Source organism: Pinus tabuliformis, chromosome 1_1, assembly GCF_031772625.1.
Source record: "Pinus tabuliformis cultivar Carrire ecotype Pingquan chromosome 1_1, CPIR1, whole genome shotgun sequence".
Classification (NCBI taxonomy): Eukaryota; Viridiplantae; Streptophyta; class Pinopsida; order Pinales; family Pinaceae; genus Pinus; species Pinus tabuliformis.
The window spans coordinates 576,849,000-576,861,675 of record NC_142297.1 but is presented as its reverse complement, the minus strand read 5'-3'; the positions used below and the strand labels follow the sequence as shown (position 1 = coordinate 576,861,675).

The 12,676-nt window shown below is 43.9% G+C and overlaps 1 protein-coding gene across 1 annotated transcript; it reads left to right on the top strand.

The window, feature by feature from the left end:
- The first annotated feature begins 3,285 nt into the window (after nucleotides 1-3,285).
- LOC149214541 (uncharacterized) lies at nucleotides 3,286-7,617 on the top strand. The gene is made up of 3 exons (XM_089389424.1): nucleotides 3,286-3,631; nucleotides 3,905-5,038; nucleotides 5,276-7,617. Exons 1-3 carry the CDS (start codon nucleotides 3,286-3,288, stop codon nucleotides 7,615-7,617), a joined length of 3,822 nt encoding a protein of 1,273 aa, XP_089245550.1.
- Nucleotides 7,618-12,676: the final 5,059 nt, after the last annotated feature.

Genomic DNA, 12,676 nt, shown 5'->3' with positions numbered 1-12,676 from the left:
ACATGCATATAAAAAATCTTCCAAACCTATATGTATCTAGATATAACAAAATGTAACTGGAAAATATGTTCAAAAAATAGTGACTAATTGTCTAGCTCCTTTGTTGGAATTCGTGCGTTGTCATTCCTTCAAAAATGCCTTTTTGTTGCTTAGCTTTTGTCTTCGGGTTACTTTCCTAAAATCGTGGATAATCTTGTTACCATCCTTTAGGAGATGATAATTGATAATTTTTCTAATGGACCGATTGTCAATGCTTTTTCTAAATTGTTTGACAAAATGCGCTGACAATGAAATTGTCAATGCTCCTTCGCCCTTTCTTGTGCTAAAATGATGAAAGACACTCTGTCAATTGAATATCAAAATTTCACTTTGACAGTGTCAAAAACTCCTAGATCAAATATCAATTCATTTAAGGGTGCTAGCTTCTTCTAACAAAGCATGCACAATGGCCATCCTCTGTCTTTTACTTCCCCGATTCTCCATGATAGTTCCCTTATTCGAAACCTTTTCTTTCGTCTTTTTGAGATGGTAGCTTTCTCCTTGTTTATGATAAGGTCTCCTAGAGAAATATTATCCACGCCTATGACTTTCGTAGCTAGTTCAAGGTTCTGTTTTAATTTTATATCTAGTCTTATCTTATTCCAAGGCCTTGTGTGAGGCTTCTTTCTTTGTTTAAACATTTCAGACAAGGCAGGTTCTTTCTTAGATGAGGTTCTTTAATTTCGGGGCTTAGCCATTTTATCGTTAGAATTATTTGTCAGTTGGACACGTGTATATAGGGTTTCAATAGGAGGAGGGGTCTCCTATGTGTTTTTGAGCCTATCACTTTTTCTGGTGTAAACTTTGGGTAACTGAGGGGCCGTGGGGGGGTGAGGCGGGATTTTTCTACTCATTATCTATACAACATAAGTCCTATGAGATGAAGTTCTTATTTGAAGGTGTTGGGTTTGTTTGGTTTTCTTCTCACCGCCCTTCTTCCTACCTCTTTTAGTTTTTGCAAGTTGAGGTTGAAACCCTTAACAAAATAGAAAATGCTCTCAAGTTCTCTCGACTTTCCTTAATTGGCTTTCAAGTAATAACTTTAACACACTTTTATGGTAAATAAAATGGGAGGTGCATTTGTTCTAACTAAAACTCGATCGAAAGTGTGTTTTAAGCTTTCTAATAGGAAATAAGAAGCTTTGATTTTTATATGACCTCCCAAATGAACCAGAAATCTTAAATGATAAAAGTTGACATGGTTGTAACGGCCCTCATAGGTAAAATATGATTGAGTGATCTGCAACAAACAATGTCATTCATCTTTTAGCCACAACCTCTGCACCCCTTCTCTCCAATTCATTTCTTTGAATTCATCCTTTAAAAATAAAGGTACATCAACACCAACCAAGATATGGCTTCTAAAGGCTCTCTCTCCATCTGTGGGCAGACCTGTAACTTGAAAGATTAATTCCTATCTCACGGGAAGGAAATTCCTCTAACAACCACTCACTTTCAATCAATGCCTTGTGCAAATTCTCTGGTCACTTGGTCGTGAAATTTAGTACACCGTTGGATGATTGAGGCATACGGAGAGAGGGTCAACTGAAGTGATTAGGGTTTCGCTGTACGCTGTGACGGCGCAGACTGTGCAGCGCAGGCTCTGCACTCATACCAGATAGTTTCTCTGGGTGGACAGTGCAATAGCACGACACTAGGCCGCCACAATGGAGAAATCGCACGGGGGGCGTCAGGGCCCTCCCCAATGCAGCACGAATCGGAACAAGCTTTTCGGTTTGGGTCAATAGACAAGGAGATTCTGAACGGCGGAAATAAGACACGGCAAGAAAACAAGAAACCAGGAGAACGACAAAGCTCTGCCAGCGATGATCAGGACAAAGGGAAAAACCCGGAGGAAACGCCAAAGGTAACCTCGAATACCTGTAAACCTGTAGCCTCAGAAAGGCCAAGAATAGAACTTCCAGGGCACCAGATTGCTGCTCGAATCGAGTTCATGAGAGATCACGCCATAATAGGGAAGTTCATAGGGTTTTGGCCAACGGAACGAGCCCTTTATGGGTGGATCGCGGCCAAATGGAAGCCGAAAGGAGACGTCACCCTGCAACTAGGGCCGAAAGGCTTCTTCACAGTGATTTTTTACTGCATTGAGGACAAACTCAGGGTGCTGGGAACAGGGCCTCACTTCTTCAACGCAGCGGGACTGTACATGAGAGACTGGATACCAAGATTCAACCCGGACAAGGAAGACCTCACCTGGGCCCCCGTATGGATCCGAATGTATGGACTTCCAGACGAATACTGGGACGAGGACACTCTCAGGAAGATTGGGAATGGAATAGGGGAATACATCAGGACAGCAGAAGAGACCAAGATGCGCAGATTCATTTCATATGCCCGCATATGCGTTTTCATAAGGTTGAATGAAGCATTACCAGAATCGGTGAATCTCTCCTACTGGGATGAAGAAGAATGGATCCAACCCTTGGACTATGAGCATGTGCCCTTCCGTTGCAGAAGATGCCACGCTCTTGGACACCTATTTCGTGATTGTCCCCTGAATGTCAAAGCCGCGTCTCAAGACCCCATGGACTCATCCGCTCAAGACGGCTTCACAAAAGCTCCTAGCCGAAAGCGCGCGCATAAGAAACCATCTAATGGGCACAAGCCTCAGCGAAATGGCACTGGCGGCCAAGCCTCTAAGAACAGCTTCGAAGTCCTAGCTCAATCCTCCGATGATCCCCCCCTGATCTCTAATTCCCACCCCTCCCAGCCATCTTCCTCTGCTCCCCCTCCTCCCCCAATCTCCTCCCCCAAGCACCATTCCCCGGCGATTACCCATGACTTCCCTCCCGGAGATACTAAGGAACAGGCAGAGACAGACAAGGAAATGGATATGGATGGAATGCAAGATCCTCCCTCGAGCTCAGCGCTAAATGAGGTAGAAGGCAATCAAGTGAAACCTATGGAAGAAGAACCTGAGAGCGTAAATCTGCATGGCTTGGACATTCTAGAACTGGAACTAGCATGCAAAACCAAGGCATACGACCGCATATCTGAATCCCAACTTGACAGGCTGGAGGAAGTTATTTCAAGAGCTTATCAACAACAACAACTAGGGATTCAGCCTGGAAGCCAGTGGGATGGAAGTCAACCCCCAAAGGAAACCAAAAAGCGAGGAAGGAAAACGGATCTTCAGAGAACCATCGAGATTGGAAAGCTCCTGTTGGACTCAGGCAGGTACGTGAAATTGACAAAGTACTATAAACCCACTGCAAATAGTGAACCATGAAGCTGGTCTCATGGAATTTAAGAGGGCTAAATAGCCCAGGGAAACTTAGAATGTTGAAGAACATGATTAAAAAGGAGAAACCTCAAATATGTTTCCTACAGGAAACCAAATGCAACAGCACCACCTTAGGTAGCATACTCACGAAGGCATGGCCAGGCTGCCGCTCAGTTGCAGTCGATGCATCTGGAGCGTCTGGAGGATTAGCTATTGCATGGAATACTCAAGCAATAGACCTCTCAGACTTCCATGCCTCCCACCACTTGATACAGGCAGCCTTCCATATTCTAGGCACGAATGTACATGGCAATTTGTCAAATGTATACTTCCCACAGGATGCAGGAAGTAAAATAGCACTTCTCAACACCATCGAGGCACTGAACAAGGACAGAAGACACCCACTCTGGATAATCGGGGGGGACTTTAACATGATCACCAAGCTTGAAGAGAAGAAAGGGGGAAGAAACAAGCTGGAGCAAGAGACAACCCACTTCAAGAACTTCATTCAAAGCGCATCCCTCATAGACATACCCTTCTGCAATGGGACGTTTACATGGAGCAACCGCAGGGCAGGAAAACACCAAATCGCATCTAAACTAGATCGCATCCTTATCTCAGATAATGCGATCCACCTGGGAGGAGACTTTACAGCTGCTATACTTCAGCATACCGGCTCGGACCATTGGCCGATTGCACTTCAATGGCAGCGACCTGGTGATCAAACGCGAAGACCCTTCCGCTTTGAAGGATTCTGGCTTACGCACCCTGAGTTCAAAGACTTCATAAAGGCCACATGGACCTCCTTCAGTCCTCCAGAAGGGTCCAAGATGTACCAATTCCAACAGAAGCTCAGGTACCTCAAAGACCACCTAAAGCGTTGGAATAGAGAAACCTTTGGGGACATCTTCAAAGCTCAGCAAAATCTTAATCAAGAATTATCGGATCTCCATCAGAAAGTCATCACAGAGGGGCACACGGAAGGGACCCTGGAACAAGAAAGGCGCATACACAGTCAGCTTCAGGAAAGGCAGAAACAGGAGGAAGTGTATTGGAAACAAAAGTCCAGAATTAGATGGCTGAAGGAAGGAGAGCGCAACACCAAATTCTTCCACAGAACAACCATTCAGAGGAGAATGCACAATAACATCCCATTTATCCAGAAGCAAGGGGGAGAGAAGATAGAAAAGCATGAGGAAATAGAGGAGGCATTACGCAATCACTTCAACCAGATCCTTCAAGAGCCGAGGGGAGACAGAAGGCTGGCAATTGAAAAAATTACTAACAACGTGCCCAGAATCATCAAGGAAGAGCACAACGAGCTTCTTCTCCGCCCAATTCTACCTCAGGAGGTGGATGAAGCGATGTTCCAGCTCAAAGAAGGAAAAGCTCCTGGGCCAGACGGATTTACCTCTACATTCTTTCATACCTTTTGGGAGCTGATTAAACAAGAAGTGTGGGAATTGGTGGAAGAATCGAGAGCCCTCCACTGGATGCTGCCTTCTCTCAACACAACTTTTATAGCCCTAATCCCTAAGGAGGAGGATGCTATAACGCCTGACAAATACAGGCCGATCGCACTCTGCAATGTGATATACAAGGTTGTCTCTAAAGTAGTGGCTAACCGGTTGAAGCCCTTGCTACCGCTGCTCATATCACAGGAACAATCAGGCTATGTGGAGGGCAGACAGATCATGGACGGCATTCTCCTCACGCATGAAATCATTCACTCTCTCAAACATTCAAAGCAGGCAGGTATGCTTCTTAAACTCGATCTTTCAAAAGCTTTTGATAAACTTAGCTGGATCTTCATACAGCAAATGTTAAAAGCTTTTGGTTTCAGTAACATGTGGATCCGATGGGTCATGAGCCTAATAAACTCCACCCAGTTCTCAGTCTTGGTGAATGGCATCCCTTCAAAGCCCTTCAAACCTTCAAGAGGAATCAGGCAGGGGGATCCCCTGTCTCCATTCCTATTCGTTCTTATGGCAGAAGGGCTAGGGCGTCACATCAAGCAAGCTCTTCAATCTCAACGGCTCAAGGGTCTTTCAGTTCACAACTCCCCTGCCTCTTCCCATCAGCAATTTGTTGATGATACCATGCTTTTTGGTTACCCTTCAGCCCAGGAAGCCACTTGCCTCAAATCCTTGCTCAATGACTTTGCTAATGCCTCAGGCACGGATATAAATTATGCCAAATCGCAGTTATTCTTTTTTCATACTCCTCCGCCCATCAAATCTGCAGTCACCCGCATCCTCGGAATCCCTGCTGCCTCCCTTCCCTCTAAATACCTTGGCGCCCCTCTCACAGCCTCAGCTATTAAGCATTCCGCCTGGCGCACTCTCATAGAGAAGATGGAATCCCGTCTCAATCTTTGGACTCTCAGATCTCTCAACCTAGCCAGCAGAGTTGTGCTCATTAAATCAGTCCTTCAGGCTATGCCGCTTTACCTATTCTCAATCCTTGCAGCACCAAAGTGGGTCCTAAAGAGAATCAGGCAGCTTCAACGCAGCTTTCTTTGGGGAGGGTCGGCAACTAATCGGAAATGGTCATTGGTCAAATGGCCAACTGTTTGCCAACCAAAGGAGCATGGAGGAATTGGGCTGAGGGACCCCGAGCATAGCAATGCCATCATGAGTGCCAAGATTTGGTGGCAATGGATCTCTAATCCGGAGAAGCCTTGGGCAAAAATCTGGACAGCGAAATATGCCAACAATAGACCCCAGGAGGAGCTCATTCGATTCATCCCCATGGAAAAAGGCTCGCTCATCTGGAACGCAGCCAAACAGCACTACCACTTAATACAGCAACACAGCTTTTGGGAGGTCCGGAATGGTCAAACAGCAAGACTTTGGACAGATGCATGGAATCAAATGCCAAAGCTCACCCATGCCCTCCAAATACCACTAGATCATATCAGGCAAGAACAGCAGCAAGAAAAGATCCATTACTATTGGGAGCAAGAGGAGGAACATGGATTCAGGAATTGGAAACAAGGAAATCAATGGGCCATCACCGCAAACTTGCAGGACACAGGGATTTTGGAGAAGGAGTTGGATAAAAGAAGAATCCGCTATGACGAAGGAACCGACATCTTGAGATGGGGATACCGACCAAAAGGTGAATTCTCCACTTCAGAAGCCTACAAAATTCTTTGTCACAATAACATCCACTCTGATCCTATATGGAGTAAAATATGGGGGCTTAGCTCTTGGCCCAAGATCTCCTATTTCCTGTGGCTTGTTGGTCACAAAAAAATCCTCACCTGGGATAAGTTACGGAGAAGGAATTTCCATGGACCATCACTATGCCTCAATTGTCGCCAAAATGAAGAAACGCTGCAACACCTTCTGGACTCATGTCCTCTAGCAAATCAGCTATGGGAAAAAGCGGGATTCAGATGTCAAAAAAGATGTAGAACAAAAGTCGACATTACGGATTCCCTAAGGCACTGGCCACCGAACCCGTATAAAAGTCCACTACTCAACTGTTTATGGAACCTTCTCCCTGGCTTCATCACCTGGAGTATTTGGAAAGAGAGGAATAGGCGGATATTCAAAAATCAGAGCTCAAGGATCGAGGAGATATGGAACAATTTATGTGGAAACCTGAATGAGACGCTGCTTCTCCACTCATGGACAGAGGAGGATTTTCCTTCTCTTGACAGTGAAATAAGTATTATGAGCAACTGGAAATTGAACATTCCTCAATCCCAGCACAGGAATAGCTCCTCCACAAGCAGCGATTCTATCAAAAATACCTGGAGCCCCCCTCCTAGGTACTCTTACAAGCTCAACTTTGACGGAGCCTCCAAAGGTAACCCCGGAAAAGCAGGCTTTGGAGGCATCCTAAGGAATCATGAAGGTAAGCCCATGCAAATCTTCTTGGGGTCCTTGGGGTGGGACACCAATAATTCAGCGGAAATTGAAGGTTTGTGGCAAGGAATCCTCTTAGCCGGAAACCTCAACTTGCAACCCTTAATTGTGGAAGGGGATTCCCAGATTCTTATAAACATGGCAAAGAGATTGCAGAATGGCTCCCAAGCGAAAAAGATCTCGAATAGTTGGAGACTAGCGGCCCGTCTAGAAGCCATTGAACATGCCCTTCGCAGCAACAGGGCAATTTCTTTCACTCATATAAAAAGAGATGGTAACAAGGTGGCCGACCTTCTCGCCAACTTAGGAGCAGATTATGATCATACTCTCCTAATAGGAGCCCCAAGCATGATCACAGACAATGTTCAGGCTCAGGAGCTGGACAAGCTGATCCAAAATGACAATGCCTACCCGGATGCGGGTGCCACGCCGCATATGGATGGCTCGCCAGCTATTTAGCATGGGTGGTCTCAAGTTCAGAAGAGGCATTAACTGCTCTCCGCCGCCCTGGATGGCAAGCGTGAGAGCTGAAGGGAGGAAGGACGGCAATTCATTGCCGATTCTATGCGACATCAACGGTTTCAGATGGGAGTTATGGCACTCCAAAAACGAGGCAAACCAGGGCAGCTTAAGTATGCCAAGAATTGGAAATGTTTTGCAATGGTTCAGGCTCGATTTGTGGATTCAAGCTTCAGTCCGTCAGGCCTTCAAGCGCTGGTTCACGAGCTCTCCTTGGCAATTGGAGGTGGATACAGGGCAACAAGGGAGGATAAGGGCGGATTCACACCCCTCATATCCCTCTCCACGGTTCTGTCACGCTCATCGGTCTTCAAGGAAGGAATGGCGCCAAGACAGAGGCTCATTAGCCGTCAAGGCACTGGAAGGGAAGGTTCTTCACGTCCCCTGGCTGCTAATCCGCCTCAATGTTGCTGTCGTTGTTTATGCCACCAGTCGGCAGATGCACACCCCATTCGGCCGTCTCAATTCCTGAACACCAGGTCTCCGGACTCAAGCTCTACTCCGCTACCTGCGTTCGGAACAACAGTCTTCACTGTCAGTTGTGCCCAATGTCATTCCAACATTAATGCACATGTTTCGGTCCTATTCCTGGAGGAACCGAAAAAGGAGGTGGGAGGATTACCCAGCGCCCAAATTCAGCGTGCTGAATGTTCCAGAGTTGCTGAGGAAAGGGCAGAGGCACAACCTGAACCAAATGCTGTGCAGCCTTCGTCTCAGCCAGCACCAGCTTCAGGCAAAGCCAAGGTTGATTGGGGACCTCCACCGGAAGGCGAGTACTGGATTTATGAAGAGGACTCGGAGGAAGAGGACTCGGTTGAATAGGAGCCGGCTCTACCATGCTTCTGCCCTCAGACAACTCTCAGGTTTTTTTTGTGAACTGTTACTCTTGATACAAGTGCTCAATTATGCTGTAAATGTCACTGTTTGGCCTCATAATTCTATTACTCTATGCTCAACTACGCCCGCGCGAAGAATACTGCTGAAGAACCTCTCTTTTTCTCCTTGGCCCCTGCGCGGGATTCATAATTTTGTTTTTTCTGTGTCTCCAAAGATTACAGCCCCTGCGTGGGTTACTAGTTTCAGTCATGACGCCCCTGCGTGGGTATCTGGTCAAAAGGGTGTTGCCCCTGCGTGGGCGTTCAGTAGCTATAAGAAGACCCCTGAAAGTGAAGTTTTCTGTGAGCACTATCAATCCAGAGGACCAGCCTTGGCCCCTGGCGACATGTATTCCTGGATGTAATTGTTTTCTCTTGTAAATAATAGAAGTAGCTTAGTTTTAACGATAAAAAAAAAAGAAATTTAGTACACCGTTTTAAGAATTTCTTCTATATGGCTTCCCAAAACTGTTGCTTGATCCCTCGGTATACTTCAAGAATATCATGTTGGAATTTAATTCCAACTGCAACATAAACAGCTGGACAGAAATCTGATTTGCTATAGATATTCCAGACTGTTGGATGCCTCAAAGTCGCGCTTGATATTTTCCACATTAATGTGCATTAAATTTTCAGCATTAAATTCCCCTGCAACAGCCAACTTCATTTCGTCAAAAGGCATCACCGCTTGCTGCATTCAATACGCAGATAAGCTTTAGAAAATATTTTTATTATTTTATTGTTTAAAGTCAAATATGTTTTAACATATAAATGTAATGAACATCAGTTCTTTCCAAGTTAGAAGAATGATAGAGAGTCTTTTTTGTAATGCACAGCAGTGTTGAAACTGTAATTTTCAGATAGTGAAAAATCGCTTTGTGGAACTGAAGTGTTCCTGCTGTAATCCCTCTGTCAAGAGGAAGATGCTCTTCAGCATAATCTTTTGTGAAAATCCCTCTATGTGAGGAAGACGAATTTGTATCAGTTGGTTTACTGTTTATAAATAGAAGTTTTATTTGCGCGTTGCTGTTACACCGTAAGCAGAAAATAATTTCTCGTTGTTGTTACACCGTAACCAGAAAATAGTCTTAACGTCAAAATAGAGTGTTGTTGATACACGAGTTTCAGTGTTGCTGATACATGAGTTTCAACATTGTTGAAACACCGATGTTGTTACACTGCAAACAACAACTGACAAAACTGCGTTGCTGAAACACTTGTTCCGCGTTGTTGAAACACTGTATTCCACAAACGATTTTTATTTCCACTGTGTTAAAACAAAGTATTGTTCTATTTTTCAGTTTTGTTTAGAATTATCAGAAATTCCATCATGGTATCAGAGCTGGTCTAGGCACTCAGTGAGTCAAAAGCAGAGTTTGTTTTTCACTGTAGGAGCTGTAAGAAGCTTATTGAGCATATTTTCTCCACTAGAGAAAGTTTTTTCTTGTTTTTATTTATACAGTCAGTATCTGTTCTTTGTTTATACAGGTCAAGATGGAAAATGCTGGAACAGGTTTGAAAAATTTCTAACTGCCACAATTTAATGGGAAAAAACACAGTTATTGTTCCATAACAATAAAAGCATTGTTTGCTTCTAAAGGAATATGGGAGCTGGTTGAAACTGGCTATGCTGAACCTGTAGATGCAACAACGTTGGTTGCTTTGATAGTAGCAGAAAGAGACCAGTTGAAGAGCGACAGGAAGAAGGATGCAAAATCTCTCTTTTTTCTCTTCCAACCAGTACATGAAAGTGTTTTTCCATGGATTGCAGCAGCAACAAAATCCAAGGAGGCATGGGATATTCTAAAAAATGCCTATCAAAACATGGAGAAGGTGAAGACTGCAAAGTTGCAGATGTTGAGGAGAGACTTTGAAACACTCAGCATGAAGGAATCTGATACAATAGATTCATTCTTCACCCAGGTTATTGGGTTGATAACCCAGATAAGATCTCATGGTGAGATTCTTGAAGAAAGAAGGATTGTAGAGAAGATCTTGAGAATTTTACCCTCAAGGTTTGAATCTATTGTGGTAGCAATAGAAGAAACAAAGGATCTCTCACAGTTCACAGTAGATGAACTGAGTGCTTTTCTTTTGTCTCATGAACACAGACTGAGTAGAGGAACAGATTCCTCTTTTGAGCAAGCATTCAAGACTCAGATGTCTTTTGGCCAAGGAAAAGGTCGAGGTAGAGCAAATAATAGAGGTCATGGAAGAAGCCAAAACAAAGGCAGAAATAATCCTACAAGCACAAGCGGAAGGAGCTACAATCAGAACCAAAATGAAGGTTCAAGAAAACAGCAAGCTCATGGACAAAGGTATGACAACTCCCAATTCCAATGTCATTATTGTAAGAAATATGGTCACTACGCCAATGAATGTAGGAAAAAACAAAATGACATGAATAGTAGGCAGAATGCTAATTTTGCAAATGAAGAAGATAAGAATCCAAAGATTGTGCTGTTAGCATGTAATATTGCAGAAGGCAAACAAGAAGATTTTTGGTTCTTAGACTCAGGTTGTAGTAATCACATGACTGGAAATATTGAAATGTTTGCCAATCTAGATGAAAATGTGAAATCTGAGGTAACAACAGGAACTGATAGTAAGATATCTGTCAAGGGTAAGGGCAGAGTCAGTATTCGAGCAAGAAATGGAGAACAAATGATTGTGCCAGAGGTATACTATGTCCGTGGTCTGAAATGTAATCTTTTGAGCATTGGACAACTCATAAACAAAGGTTACAATGTGTTCTTCAGAGATGATATGTGTACAATCAGAGACATACCTCCAAGTAAGAAGATCATTGCACAGGTGCAGATGACCAGCAATAGAATGTTTCCTCTCAAACTCAGGGCATATTTGAAGGAAGGAAGAACTATTGCAGCTGTAACACACGAAGTCTTTCAGGAACTAGTGAAAGATGAGAATTGGTTGTGGGACTTGAGATTTGGACATCTCAATTTCGAAGGCTTAAATCTGTTGCACAAAAAGGGAATGGTAAAGGGATTGCCATTGATCGAGAAATCGGACAGCCTTTGTGAAGGCTGCATCTTGGGCAAGCAACATGAAGAAAGCTTTCCAACAGGAAAGAGTATAAGGGCAAAAGCACCCTTGGAAATTGTTCACTCTGATGTGTGTGGACCGATGCAAATACCATCAGTTTCCGGAAATAAATATGTTTTAACATTCATTGATGATTGCACCAGAAAGACATGGTTGTATATGCTGAAACATAAGAGTGAAGTGTTTGAGAAATTCTGCCACTTCAAAACTCTTGTTGAGAAGCAGTGTGGGCATTATATCAAAGTGCTCAGAACAGATAGAGGAGGAGAGTACATCTCCAAATAATTTCTGCTTTTTTGTGGAGAGAATGGCATACAAAAGCAGTTCACCATGAGGTATACACCTCAGCAAAACGGTGTTGCTGAAAGGAAGAATAGGACCATTCTTGACATGGTCAGAAGTATGCTGAAGGAAAAACACTTGCCGCATGAGTATTGGGCAGAAGCTATCATTTGCGCAGTTTACATCTTGAATAGATGCCCAACTAAAGTTGTCATGAACAAAATACGAGAAGAAGCATGGAGTGGTCAAAAGCAAATTGTCACTCACATGAGAGTATTCGGTTGTGTAGCATATGCACATGTACCGGATCAGCTAAGGAAGAAGCTTGATAGTAAGGGGGAGAAGTGTTTCTTTATTGGCTATTGTGATGAGTCAAAAGCATACAAACTCTATAATCCATCCACCAAGAAATTAATAGTAAGCAGAGATTTGGAGTTCATTGAAGAGGAAGCTTGGGATGGAAGCTTAGAGAAGACAGTGAATGTGAAGACAATAGTGTCTCATGAAGAAGAAGGGGAAGGGACAACAACAAATAATCCTTCCTTGGGGCTCCTCCTCCACCACAGCAAGTACAACAAACCACACCACAAGCTGGAATTCGAACAGCCTTGAGAAGTCAAGGAAGTGCTTCTCCAAGCACACCACAGGGATCAGAAATAACCTTAAGTTCGGATGGAACTCCAAGCACACCAAGAAGACCAAGATTCAGAAATATGAATGAGATTTATGAACAAGGAGAGGTAAGTAACAATACCGGTCTGAATTCATTATTCGCT